Raw genomic sequence first — 14,637 nt, 5'->3', positions numbered from 1 at the left:
GCTATGTTGTCTGTCACTCGGCCAGAGCTCTGACCTGACTGGCTACTGAGGAAATATCTGGGTGACCTCAGATTAAAGTTATGATGTATTATCCCATGCTGGCTACCATACATCATAACTTTCAGAGACATGAATCAGTCCAGAACATTAGTGTTATACTCACTGAAATCTATCCTAACTAAATGTACAGTTTCTCAGTTTTCCTACTATGAAGCTTACACTGAGGCCTCTCTTAGAGAGATTGCTGCATCTCAGCCCACGGTGAGTATTTCAGAAAATCTTAAACCTGAGGTTTGCTAACATCTCTGGAGAGCAAACAGATCATACTGATATTTTAAGAGCTGGAAAGAAGGCCCTTGCAGTCTTGACCACCATCACTCTCTGGCCCTCATACTAGCATGCAACACATTGAAGATCCTTTAGCTGCTCCTTCCTCTCCCAGGGTGGCTATATTTCATGTCTTTCCCACATTTCAAACCATGTGCCTCAATGACCTCTTCATCTTGTTATAGCTCTACTGAGAGGGTGTTTACATAAAAAAGCTCTTTGGAGCTTTTTGGATGAGAAACCACAAACATGCATGCACAGATTACATCAGATTTATTGCTACTGAATAAGTTAAAAGAATACTGGGGTTACAGGTTCAAAACTCTGGCAGTAGTTCTTGTCCAAGAGCATTCATACAGCAGGAGCTTGTGATCGTACAGTTACAATTACCCATCTCCTCCATCTTTTCATTCTTCCTGTACCTCTCAACTCCTAACAAGTATCACAAGGGTTTCTAGTATCTGAAAGGAACTACTTTTTCCAAGGAAGTAGACTTCACCCTATCGGCACAAGCAGACATTCACTGCCCCCTGCCCTACTCCCAACATACATCTCAGTTCAGCTTCTTTCCCCCAGTATCAACTCTCCCAAACATACTTGACCTCAGTCTGTAACAACCCACTTCATATGGAGCCACATCCGTCTGTTCCCACCCATTCTTGCCAATCCTTCTCCAGCCATTGCTGGGCACCCAATTTCTTTTCTTATCTGAGAAACAAATTAATCTAACAGGGTCTGCCCTTTCCCTTGTTTGTTGCTTTGTTGCTCTGCTGACAAGCCCACAGGTTCTGCAGAACCATGCAAGAAGCAACTACCTAGGGAAGAAACTAACAGAGGAATGGATATGGAGACTTTCCCACATGCTGGATACCCCTGCGTTAAAACTATCATATCTCTATTGACCTGCACATCACTCTAGTCATAGAAAATATATGTAAAATAAACAAGCAGAGCTTAAAAGAAATGGTCACCAGTGGTAACAATGGTGCATATAGTGACGGAATGAAGAGACAGACCGCTGAACATCATTTTCTCAAGCTCCTCCCCTATTCCTGCAAAAGTGAAATAAATGTATTTCCAGACCCAAGCCAGAAAACACTTTGAGTTCTTTCTGCTGGCTGTTTCTCAGCAGTTAGCACACACTGACTTCATGGAACAGTAAACTTTGTTTCAATGGGGAAAAAAGCCAAAAACAAACTTAGGGAGAGAACAGATAGATAAAAAGAGTCCATCTAAAGGTTTTGGGCATGTCAAGGGGAACTGATAAAAGACAATCTCTCAAGAATATGCCAATATTTTATTTTAAATAGTTTTAAGACAGCTCCATTAAATACTGTATAAAACTTCCCTATGGAAGAGCAAGGCATGGCAACCAAAGGCACTAATTACCGCTGAGCCGGCAATGAGGACAAAACATACTGAACTTTGTTATTGACGAAGCCTGATGCAAAGACAAAAAGGAGTGAGGAAGAATATAGGCAACTTTCTTTTAATGATGGGATCAGTGTTGAAGGAGACAAGAGAAGGGAGAACACAGATTTTGGTTTCAGCACTCTGAGGAAGTCTAATCTGTCAAAACTGCCCACTGATTTAACTTGCCATTTAAGAAGGAGCACAGCCAGGCTGGCAGGACCCTCAGTCTGCTGACTGAAAGATGTGGAGTGACAAGTCCACGCCCCTTGGAGCACATGAGGATGCAAAACTAGCCACCCCAGTGCAGGGCAGTCACAGGAACTGCCAGTATGCTCCCCTGGAGTTCAGGGTTGAGCAGAGTTCATGGCACTGTTTGGAGAAATCGCAGCAGTCCTGAGAGGCCCCTTGTGCCTGGCAATTAAATGCACAGACATAGCAAGAGGCAGCCCCGGTGCAGTAGGATGGAGTGCCTACCGATCACACAGGCAGAGCCTTCTCTTTAAGGAGTTTATTTACATTGCTTCCTTTCATCAACTAATTTCAGTTCCATTTAATGTACCAACAGCAGTGTATTAAGTTCCTCAGGTTCCTAATATAGTCAGTAGATGGAGGCAGGAGCTCCTAGAAGTTAATTCAGAGCACCCAAAATCAGTTTGCAAGGCACCTGAATATCCCCAAGTTAAACAAAGCAGCCGGCCCCAAGGCAAACAGCAGATCAGAAGTTAAAACCAAAGTGCTAGTCCAGAAGAGCTAAGTGAAGCTTCAGAGAAGACTACCAGGCAGAAGCTACCTGATGGGGAAAGCAAGGCAATTCCTCCATCTTGCCAGTCTCTCCTGCCTGTGCACCCCAGTCCAGACCAGACCCAGTCCAAGCTCTGCAGGATGGGAAAGCAGAAATGGGATTGCTCGAGGGTTGTGTCCAACTCCTGTTTACCTGGTGGCATTTGTGCACATTAGCCAGCTTTGCTGCATGCTCCGTTGGACACTATATATGGAGATGATGCCACAAGATAAGTAAATACACTTGCTACATGAAAGGAAGCTACCCTATCTCTGTAGGTCTACCTTAACACACTGTTAACACTATAATCTCCATGCACTTAAACCAAATTGCGCTGGAAGGATTTTATGAGAGGCATGAAAAGACTTCGGGGAAAATGAAGACTGTGAAGATTCAATGGGCTGGAGATTGACTACTTTACACAGAGATGTTGGGGTAAAATGCACCTTTACAAAAGCAAAAAACCCAGCAAGCACTTGAGAGCCTTCAAATAAACACCGTTGGCCATGTAATCTCTAAATTAAAACAAACAAACAAACAAACAAGAAACAACTTGAACATAAGAGGCCTCTGAGTTTTGCAGTGAAGTGCAAGCAAGGAAAACTAAAGCTGCACAGCATTAGAGGCAGAGCTATTTATCAGTGTAAGCAAGGTGTTATAACAGCCTCGGAGGACATCCCAGATAATTTAACTCTGAAGCTGCAAAAGTAATGATGGAAAACTGTTCTACCTCTCCCCCCAAAATAAGAGAACTTTGTTTACCTAAAAGTAGCATAATCAGGGCACTAAGTGAACTTCACTCTAGATGATCAGATCTACCTTGTTTTCAGAGAAAGAAAGTATTTAGTCATTTGTGGCATGGCACTTTTCCAAATTATAATTCAGTAGCTTACTCTGCTCCTTCTCAGGGTTACCTAGAGGTGCTTGATTTAGCTCAAAGACGAGGCCATATACTGCACAGCTGTGGGATCAAATGACATTTGACACATTAGTGGGAATTCCAGATTTGCCTGATGTAAAACTGCATGACAAAGATAATTCAGAATCTGTTAGTTTTTTCTTTCATCAACAGCAGTTTGCTGATGTTTCCTGTTGAGTCAGATCCTTCTAGCTTTCATAATGGGCCATTTGAATGAAGGGGAGGGAAACAGAATGACTTCCACTGACATAATGGCCATTTTAGGAAAAAAAGAAACAACAGCTGGGGTTAACAGAACATGAAAAAACAAAACTTCACTGTCTTCTGACCCTGTAAACCTGATGCGGGGTTCACTGCAAATTGAGAAGCTACAAGGTTGTAATAGGGGAAGACTCATTAGGGACCATAACCTTGAAACCCAGCTCTGAGGTCAGCCACCACCGTGGGAAGGATGTACAAGACAGCACCAGCCAGCACTTGCCAGCTGTGGAATTGTGCTTTCTGGCAGCAGGGGAATCATAGAATTACAGAATGGTTTGGGTTGGAAAGGACCTTAAGATCATCTAGTTCCAAACCCCTGCCAGGGGCAGGAACACCTTCCACTAGACCACAAAACAAGTATGCTTTAACACCCAACAATTAGGATGCCTCTCTGGACCTCTCAGATCAATGATCCTGACATGAGAGCAGAGCTATACCTCTTTATGAGTGTACATTGATGCTCCGTACCCAGGCCCGTTTCCCGACATAGTAGTCCTTGCAGCCTTGTGACTTTGATGACAGCAGTGGCAGCCAGAAAAGTTTGGGCCTACCCACCCACAGTTAGTGCTCTTTCCAGAAAGGATCCAAGTTTTGTATTGCCTGACACTAGATCTGTCCATAAGCATTATCTGGACCTGTTAGGGAGAATAACTTGCTCAACCTATGCCTACAACTAAAAACATATGACTAGAGCTCTAACAATCATAGAGTCATAGAATAGTTAGGGTTGGAAAGGACCTTAACATCATCTAGTTCCAAGCCCCCTGCCATGGGCAGGGACACCTCGCACTAAACCATGTGGCCCAAGGCTCTGTCCAATCTGGCCTTGAACACCGCCAGGGATGGAGCATTCACAACTTCCCTGGGCAACCCATTCCAGTGCCTTACCACCCTCACTCTAAAGAACTTCTTCCTTATATCTAGCCTGAACTTCCCCTGTTTAAGTTTGAACCCATTACCCCTTGTCCTATCACTACAGTCCCTAAGAAAGAGTCCCTCCCCAGCATCCTTATAGGCCCCCTTCAGATACCGGAAGGCTGCTATGAGGTCTCCACGCAGCCTTCTCTTCTCCAGGCTGAACAGCCCCAACTCTCTCAGCCTGCCTCCATACGGGAGGTGCTCCAGCCCCCTTATCATCCTCATGGCTCTCCTCTGCACTTGCTCCAACACCTCCATGTCCTTCTTATGTTGAGGGCACCAGAACTGTACACAGTACTCCAAGTGAGGTCTCACAAGAGCAGAGTAGAGGGGCAGGATCACCTCCTTTGACCTGCTGGTCACGCTTCTTTTGATGCAGCCCAGGATACAGTTGGCTTTGTGGGCTGTGAGCGTGCACTGAAGCTGGCTCATGTTAAGCTTCTCATCAACCAACACCCCCAAGTCCTTCTCTGCAGGGCTGCTCTGAATCTCTTCTCTGCCCAACCTGTAGCTGTGCCTGGGATTGCCCCGACCCAGGCGTAGGACCTTGCACTTGGCTTGGTTGAATTTCATAAAGTTGGCATTGGCCCACCTCACAAGTGTGTCAAGGTCCCTCTGGATGGCATCCCTTCCCTCCAGCGTATCAACCGAACCACACAGCTTGGTGTCGTCGGCAAACTTGCTGAGGGCACATCAATCCCACTGTCCATGTCGCCGACAAAGATGCTGAACAAGACAGGTCCCAGCACTGATCCCTGAGGGACACCACTCGTTACTGTTTTCCAACTGGACATTGAACCACAACAATCAAACATCTTTTGTAAATACTGATCTTTTTTTAAGGTGCAAAAAATGGTGCAAGATGTAGTTTTAGGTGGCATCTAGTTGAGAAACAGATAAAATAAAAATACCTGAGATCTATTTGATCTCAGTTTTGCTTAACTCAAGCCCAAATAGCAAGGTTCTGCAAAATGAAATTTTATTTGGAGTCAGATTATCTCTAAACTTTCTCTTTCTGAGCCCTTTCCAAATCCACAGATGTAAAGTAATACCATTCAAGCAATAGTATTGAAGTCACCTGTATCAAAATACTACCTGTCCTGAGATTAACTTCTAATGTGGTCTAGTACAAGTATGGCACCAACTGGTGAACTCTTAATACATGCTGTCCCCCATGTCTAAGCATCTCCTTCACCTAAGTGTATGTAAATGTTTATGCTTAAGGCCAGAGGGAAAAAAAAAAAAATTAAGTTTAGCTAAGTTTAGCTTTCATTCTTTTCGATTAGAGACTGCAAATGCTTTGGGTCAGGAATGACTTCGTATGCAATGGGTGGACAGTATCTAGATACAGGAGATCCCAAATCTCTCAATCTCTCTATACATTTCTGTAACACAAGTGATCAATGTAGTAATGGCACCTTTCTGAATGATTTAGCTTTTCAGAAACAGACAAGAACACTGCTAGTGTATGTTTTGCTATGTTTGAAAGTGTGCAAGTAGATGTGTATCTTACAAACATAAACAAACACCTCCCATCCAGCCTCCATGGTTCTAAAAAACCCCAGGTTTGTTTAGACAAGGGGTTGATAATCCAGTTTGAACACAGGTATCTGAATGCTGTGACAGCTTCTTCATAATGCTTAAGCTTATGGTACATTAAACTTTAAAGCAAGATAAACTCCTGCTTTCATTTTATCAAACATCTTCCCAGACAGCAAAAAGAAAAACACAAAGCAATGTTTGCAGCTACAACCAAGCATGGGATACCCAAATCAGTGTACGTTTGAAATGAAAATGAACAGTATGTTGCATAGATATAATACTGTATTTTTCAATAGAGAATATCACTGGGATTTGTAAATGTTAACCTCATTCCTCCCTTAAGTGTTTGTTTTTATTTCATGCCTGAAAAACAAAAAACGAGATTCACAGAGATTAAGTGAATAGAAACAGCAGTCCTTGCAAAGAAAGAAAGTGCTCTTAAATCAGTTTGGCTAGTAGAAATCACGGGGGATGGGAGAGACATGGACAAGAGATCCTTCGAAGAGCACTCAGTATTGTGCTACTGTTATTACTGAACTTTATACATTTAGCCATATTATGCCTTTTTCTGATTGCTAAAGCAGTAATATCATTATCTATCACAGTAGTAATGAGGTAGCAACAGCCATAGAAGAATCCATGATATGAAGTCTGCAAGAAGAGACTTTGACCTACTGAGAGGAAGTAGTAAGGATGGGAAGGGTAGCAGACGACTAAGGTCTTCAGGAATGGGGGACAGCAAGCAGGCTTGCGCAACCTCTTAAATTAATAGATTAATCAAAAAGCAACCGCAGGTTTGATTCTTCCCATTTCAAATCTAAGGAGACTATGTATCAAAAAGCTTCACTGTTCTTTCTACTCCCAACGTTAAAACAACTACCTTAAAAATCTTCTCCTTAGAGCTGACTCAAGGTCATGTGGAAAACACCGAGAGATTCTAGTTGCTGAATTTTCCACTGATTTAAAAATGACACAATACACTACCTTCATATTACACTGATGACAACACATGAGAAATCAGAGATGCGCTATTAGAGGACTTGTTACAAAGAGTTATTGATGATCTTTGTTGTACCATAAATAACAGTCTAAAGAAAATTACCAAGTCATCCAAGTTTCCTCCTAAGACCTGTATCTTCTCTAGAAATTTATTTTTATGCAGCTACAACCTCTCCTCCCTTTCCCAATCAACCCTTGCTTCTCCTGCTGTTTCATATGACCTCACCTCACCCAAAAATGTAAAGTGATTGGTCTTATCACAACTTAGCAAGATACCACCTGCCAGCTGAACTGTGATAAATCATAGCTGGCCTTGCAATACACATGCTAACAGCGACTGAGGCAGAGCTGATGGGCAGCAGCTCAAGGCTGTCATTTAAACCACCAAGTACCCCCATCCACAAAAAACATGCTAAGGAAATAGCCCAATAATACGACAGTTGCCATCACCATGTTGCTGTTCTTACGTTGCATTAGATCTATTGACTCTCTTCTCTACCTGTAACTGCCTTCTACAGCCATCAAGGCGGACACACTGCCTATTCTTTGTACTCACAAAACAGCTGACACAATATGACCCCAATCAATCATAAGCTACTACAATAACAAAATTTACAACAGCAAATACTCATTCCTCCCTCCCGCCTTCTGAAAAGATACCACGCTGGCAGAAAAAAAGCTAGAAAAAGAAGAATTCAGAAGTTATTAAAAAATGAGATTAAGGCTTAGAATGAAAAAGTCAAAGGAAGTTGAAGAGTTATTATTTTATTATTACTCCTGCCATACATAACCCTTGTGTTTTCTGACTCCTAGAAGAGCCAGACAATTGGGTATGCAACACAGTTGTAATAAAAACATTCTCTAGAATTAGGGACATGCATTTCTATTAGCAACTCTTTACATACTTTTTAAACAATTCCTTGAACCCAAGGTTTCAGCCTTGAAGGAAGCTGTGAGCATGCATTGGGTTTCACTCATTTGTTTAATCAGACAAGTAATAAACTCTCAAATAGGTTGACAGGTTTGAACAACAACCACCACACTTGCAGATATGCTTGAAGCAATTAACCTTACCTTTCACTGCATTTTACTGAAATAGGTGGATCTGAATAGCTTAGCCACCAGGCAAGCCTAACAATAGCCATAGATGTTGCCCAGGATATTTCATTGCAAGTTCAAGAAACACCAGCTTCGTACTGGAAGAATGACCTATAGGTACCTGTATTTAATAAGCTACTTAAAATCAACCTGTATCTGTAGATCAACAAGATTGGTTAGTAATAACCATTGGCAGGTAAAAGTATGAAATACTTTCCCATCTAAAACTCTATCTTCCTTTACTTGATGCTTTCACAAAACTCACCTTCAGCCAGGAAAGTGGAAACACTGAATGGGGTATCTCTACTGTAAGGGAACTTCCCACCTCACTCCTAAATTGGACTTTTTGAAACATGTGGTAGGCACTCAATTCAGCAGCCGACTGTCCTAATCAGTAGCCTGGTTTAACTTTGACTTCAGTCTGCAATTAGAGCTAGGTTTGTTTACGGCAAGACCGAATTCCACATTAAACTGCCAGGTCTTCACTTCAAGGGGAGGAACAGCCTTCTTTAAATTGAGCCAGAAAATGAGGCTCTGGAGAATCATGTACCCTACATTTACACACTGTATGTCTTCTTCAGAGACCTCAGCACATCTTGGCACGTACTATGTGGAAGCACCAGACTCTTCCAGCTGACTCACAGATGGCCAGATCTCACCAGCCAATTTGCTGCATTTCTGAACCGTGGATGTGCCTTTGCCCTCCCGCTCGTCCCTTTAAGCTCCCAGCTGTGCACAGGTCGACAGCTAAACAGCATGGCTTTACTGAAAAATCTAGTGCTGCTGTTCTTTTTCCCAGTAAAATTCAAAGGAAGTAGGACTTGGATGTTTGTGATGATTTGGGCAGATCTTATTAAGAAAGCAGGCTCATCCACCTACTTGATATGGCAATGCACAAATATCGACTTGATTCTTTTTTAGTCTCTTTAGACCCTTCCTTGACACAGAAGGAAGTTGAACAAAGGTCAACAGGGTCAAAGAATGAAGAAATATGGTCAGAAGTGATCCACCATTTACACCGCTACAACAACTGTGCTAAACTCATGGTGCCTGTAGACTATTCTCTTCTAGATGAGTTCAGGGGTTTTGTCAAAGGTTCTTTTTCTACCACCATCCCTGAAACTTTTTCTTGAACACACATACAAATGAGAAAAAAACCCACACTGAGTGACTGGAAGGTAGGATTTGAAGAGGTATTCAAGTGAAAACAGTCCGAAAAGCACTCCAGTTTGGCTAATATAATTTCTAGAATAAACCGACTGGACAGGGTGCTGAGTTTTTTTCATTTCAGCACAGCTCCCTGCAATGCCTACTCTGCTAACCATGAGGGCTGCTATCATTCTGATCTGTACCCACTACTCAGTGTAGAAAGAACAAGAGAGGAACAAGTTTCCAGCACGGTACAAAGAAAAGGTCCAACAAGCACTTGGTTTCTTTCTGACCAGCACCAATGTTCCTGCCACCTACAGAAATTAATAAGAAACCAACACTGATAAGTTCTTAATTTTGAAGACAAATTTCCACAGCATTTTATTGGTAAAGCATGAGAAAATATTGCAAGGAGAGAATTCTCTAAAAAGCATCATGAGTTTTCTATTTATTTCAACCTCTGCACCCAAACCAACTCCCCCTCCATGCCCCTTCTAGCCAATTACCTTCCATTTCCTCCTTACGAATAAAAGACTCAATAAATGTTGGGGGAGCTTCAGCAGGCTTTGTGTGTGATACACAGCCCATACCACCATTATCACTTACCAATACAGCAGGACCAGGAAGACCACCAGCAAAGCCAGAGTGACCGTTGTACTGTTCATTTCTATAGAGGCAAATGCCAGGACATCTACAGGCTCCATTTTCCTCCACTACAGCTCCAGCCTTGAGTGGTACGGCAGGGGAAAGTCTCTGCAAGAGCTGATAAAGCCTTCCACAGCTATATGAATGACATCTGCAACAAAACAGGAACCAAGAAAATACATCAAGTCAAGCAGAAACTGCAGACCTTTCCTGTTCTCATCGACTGCACACTGTAAGAGAGAACTTGAAGGTTCCCTGAATGGTAGGATGTAGCAATCTCCCCCCTCCCACTGTTGTTGACTGTCATGCCAGTAAATATTTACATACCCACTGCGTGAGCCATCAGGGCTGTTGAATAGGTTTTTAGACATCAAATATGGGAAACTGGGGAAAGCGTGGGGAAAAAAAGAGGGGAAAGAGCCTGACCATGGTACAGATCATGGAAGAAGAATACAAGGACCATTCAAGCGTGCCCTGGCATGCAAACAGTGGCATTCTCTGAAGTAACAAAACCAGAGCATTTCCGCAATGTAAAACTTTGTTTGTATTTAATCTCCAAACTGGTTATACCTCAAAAGAATGGAAAAAAGTAAACTTTAAATAGTCATAACTAAAAGGTGGAAGTGGGGGAAAACTCTTCTAATGTGACTACCAGAACACATATATAGAAGGAAAAATGAATTAGCAGAAAAGCCCAACTGTAGTACCAATAGGTACTGTAGTACTAATAGGTACTAGGGTCCATAAGACAGCATCTGTCACATTGGTTAGTCCACACAGGCAGCATTATTTGGCTGTATCATCTCAGATTCACAAGTGCTACAGCAAATTTTCCTGGCTCAATGCAGTGCCCCTCTTGGACGTACCATCAACCAGCCTCTCGAGATACTTTAGCCACCTCTGCACTATATTTCTAGTGTCAGGGTTAACATCAGTATGGCCACATCTACTATGGTGTCCCTGCCCATGGCAGGGGGGTTGGAACTAGATGATCTTAAGGTCCTTTCCAACCCTAACTATTCCATGATTCTGTGATTCTATGTCTGCATTCTGGCAAAGTCAAGCTGTCTATCTCCCTTTAACAACCTGCACATGAACAGTCAAGCTTTGACTGCAGTTCAGGAAATGGTTTGTCCGTAGTATATGAATTCCTCAGCTTTCTTCCATATGGGTTTAAACTTAAACAGGGGAAGTTCAGGTTAGATATAAGGAAGTTCTTTACTGTGAGGGTGGCGAGGCACTGCAATGAGTTGCCCAAGGAAGTTGTGAATGCTCCATCCCTGGCAGTGTTCAAGCCAGGCTGGATGGAGTCTTGGGTGACATCGTTTAGTGCGAGGTGTCCCTGCCCGTGGCAGGGGGGTTGGAACTAGGTGATGTTAAGGTCCTTTCCAACCCTAACTATTCTATGATTCTATGATTCTGTATTTTTCTGCCTGCCAACCTCAATCCTGTTTAAAGTGCCTGATCCAGTCCAATTAGAAAGGTCAACCAGAAAGCAAACCTTGAAGCACTTATATGAGAGAAGACCACCACCCTGTTACACACAAAGTTACCAAATGCCATTACCAAAAAGATCTTCAGGATTTCATTAGCAGCAGCTTGCAAGTAAACGCTCTTGCCCATGACAAAATTTCCCAAATTGTCTGGTTATCGTTTGTTACTCATGAAACTGGAAATACCCATATATGTACTACAGCCTTCCCACCCATTACAAACAACCTGTTTGAAAGTTAAGAAAATCAAAGCTATCAAAAAAAACCCTAGGTCTGTGAATTATGTGGTAAACTTGAGAAACAGAAACTCTGCAACATCTGATTCCCATAACACACCAGATGAAGAGTGGTTTCTTCTCATATAACCCCAAGATACTAGCTTAGATTTAATGTGAAAGGCTTCTCCAATATCACTGTATTACATTTCCTGTTCTTATCAGAGAAGTTAATAATATAGGTATCAAAAAAGTAAAGTCTCTAACACAATGGAGTTTAATTTTAAGAAGATTTGGCTCCACTCTAACTGAATCACTGCTATTTTGGTTCTCTGTGCTTCACAACTGCATTAATTCCCTTCCAGCCTCAGATCTTTGCAGAATAAGTAAAAGGTGTTAACCAGCTCATCAGCTCCACAGAATAGCACAGTAGTTCACAGAAAACCTTGCTTATTGTATTAACAATGCTATTGCTATTCTGGGTCAATAACAGCTCTGCCGGTTTGCTGCTGCTGCCAAGTTCTCCAAGAACAACTGCAACAAGATTCTAGAGCAGTGATGCAAGGAATTAATGAGCAGGCACAAGCCAATCCCAACCAGCAATAGATCCTGTGGGACTTTAAGAAAAACTATAAAAACCAGATATCCATATGCATTAAAGTATCTTCAGAAAAACTAAACCAATCACCACAAGCGCAGAAGGTAAAAAATAATATTCCAATTTCACTATGCTTTGATTTACTTGGCTTTTTAATTAAAGGACATATTTTAAAGCACATAGAGGACTATGTCCCTCCTATTAAAGTCAACAGCAAAACTCCTATCAGCAAACACAGAGTCAAGTACAGATGTCACTTTTTTTTTTAACAAGCACTGGAGCCTTTTCCCAGTCACAATGGGAGGCAGGTGGAATGAATAATTCTTAAATACACACCTTATGAAGGAAAATAAGCTCTCATATCAGCATCTGGTTTGGAAGAGAACACACAATCAAGCTCCCGACAACAACCACCATCCTTTTCTGTTGGTGATGTTGTGGGGGGGTGTTTTTCCTTCTCTTTATTTTTAAGCCTTGGTACCTGTTTCTTGTTGAAGGGTTTTAACTCACTACCTCCAGCCATTAAGAAGGGTAGCACATAGCATTGACTCTAAAACTCACCTGGAGCATTCCTCACCACAGACCCACACGCTCACAGCTATCACCCCGGCGTTAAGGATCTCAGCTACATTAAGAGTCACAAAAATCCACATGATGCATTGCAGAGGAAAAGGGCTCAGGGATGCAGACAGCAATGAAAACAGGCTATTTATCAGTTCCTTTACATGAGAGACACCATCCTAATCAACTAGTTATTAGCGCGGATATTTTTCACCAACCTTCCAGCTCTTTTTGTGGAGCCACACTGGTCAGTTCTTTGATAATAGGTTAACAGTTGGACTTGATGATCTTAAAGGCCTTTTCCAACCTAAACGATTACATGATTCTATAATGGTATCAAAGAACTATGAAGACAGATATGAAGTCCTCACGAATGGCATGCTGGAGGAAGCCAGAGACAAGCAGCAGAGAGCCTTTTCCTGTTAGAATGCTGAGAGTCAGCAGCACTCTCTGCATTTGCCTCCACAAGGCTTCACTTCAGACTGCCTCTACCAAGGTTTACAGCTCCTTTACATGGTGCCATCCAAGCTCTTCTCTTCTGTAGCAAGTAAAATCCACAGATGACCACCTTATTCAACACAAACTTCAACAACAATAACAACAATAAATGTTCAATACAAAACTTACATCCTTTATTTCCCGGCACTGCCTTGGAGCTCTCCAGCAAATGGCAGACCTACAAGTCAGAAGTAGTTCAATCCCAAACAGCCAGAGCTTCAGCCTACATGGGCATTCGCAGCAGTAAACATTAGAAAGGGGAGTACATTATAGCATTCAATGCCTGAGAAGTTGAATTGTTCCTCAACTGAAAGAGAAAGAAAGAAAAAAAAATGGAACCCAGAGAACCCAGATTTCCCAGGAAGCCTTCGTGATTTAAAGTTCTGACTGCTATGACTCCAAGCATATTTTCTGTAAATGCTCTTCCAAAACAATGCATTTCAACTTCAAAACGAATACAAATAGAGCAATGAGCCTCAGCAATGCTTGACATACACAAGTATTATTCTGACTTGAAATACAGAGATTATCAAAAAGCAGGATTATAGACCTTCTCAGTAGGCCTAAATCATGTTAAGGATTTTGACCTGTCTTCAAAGCGTATCAAATGGAAAATGTAGTCCCATATATTTCAGAGGCTAATGACTACACCTACTACAGTAACCACACATTCTTGAATTTGCTAATGACCAAATTCAACTCCTCTTATGCTATTCTACCTTGTATGTTTTAGGTCTATAATAATCTAATTATGGTTGCCCCATACTAACTTTATGATAGTTGAAGCAAGTCTAGAAAGATCTTTTCATTTCATAGCAGTTCATCTCTATAGAAATTTGTAGCACAGTCCTCAGGTCAACGAAATTCTGCTATACAGACAGCTTAGCCACAAAATACTGCAAATGAAATACAGCTTTAAAAAAAATTAGTTTAATCAGAGACTATTTTATCTATAAGCTTTAACAAAGCCCATGAACAAAACTGTAAGTGTCTATGATATTAATTTATCTTGAAGACAAAAACCTTCCCAAAACCAAAATACGTTCCTAACATTTTTAAGGTAGACCAATCAAAAACATCAAAGGCGCATTTCACAGACGGATTTTTTTTTACATTTAAAATAACCTTAACAGCCAAAGTACCAGGAATATTAATGTATTGGAATAAAGGGATTTACAGTGGCTGCCTATGACATCATTATTACTATCCCTATCCAAGTA

At 41.7% G+C, this 14,637-nt stretch overlaps 1 protein-coding gene across 2 annotated transcripts in view; it reads right to left on the bottom strand.

Moving 5' to 3' along the window:
• Positions 1 to 13,621, bottom strand: part of TBXAS1 (thromboxane A synthase 1) — a 233,624-nt gene extending 220,003 nt beyond the window's left edge. The window contains exons 1-2 of one of the 2 annotated variants that reach the window (XM_030478710.1): positions 13,547 to 13,621; positions 10,014 to 10,203 (exon numbers count right to left, since the gene is read on the bottom strand). In XM_030478710.1, the coding sequence (XP_030334570.1) occupies positions 10,014 to 10,111 (98 nt within the window). In that variant the 5' untranslated portion in view covers positions 10,112 to 10,203; positions 13,547 to 13,621. Of the gene's footprint in view, positions 1 to 10,013; positions 10,258 to 13,546 lie in introns of those variants that run through there. The other variant, XM_030478708.1, reaches the window with a different exon arrangement.
• Positions 13,622 to 14,637: the final 1,016 nt, after the last annotated feature.

The sequence above is a fragment of the Strigops habroptila genome, chromosome 3 (assembly GCF_004027225.2).
Source record: "Strigops habroptila isolate Jane chromosome 3, bStrHab1.2.pri, whole genome shotgun sequence".
Taxonomy (NCBI): domain Eukaryota; kingdom Metazoa; phylum Chordata; class Aves; order Psittaciformes; family Psittacidae; genus Strigops; species Strigops habroptila.
This window is presented reverse-complemented; position numbering and strand designations above follow the sequence as displayed.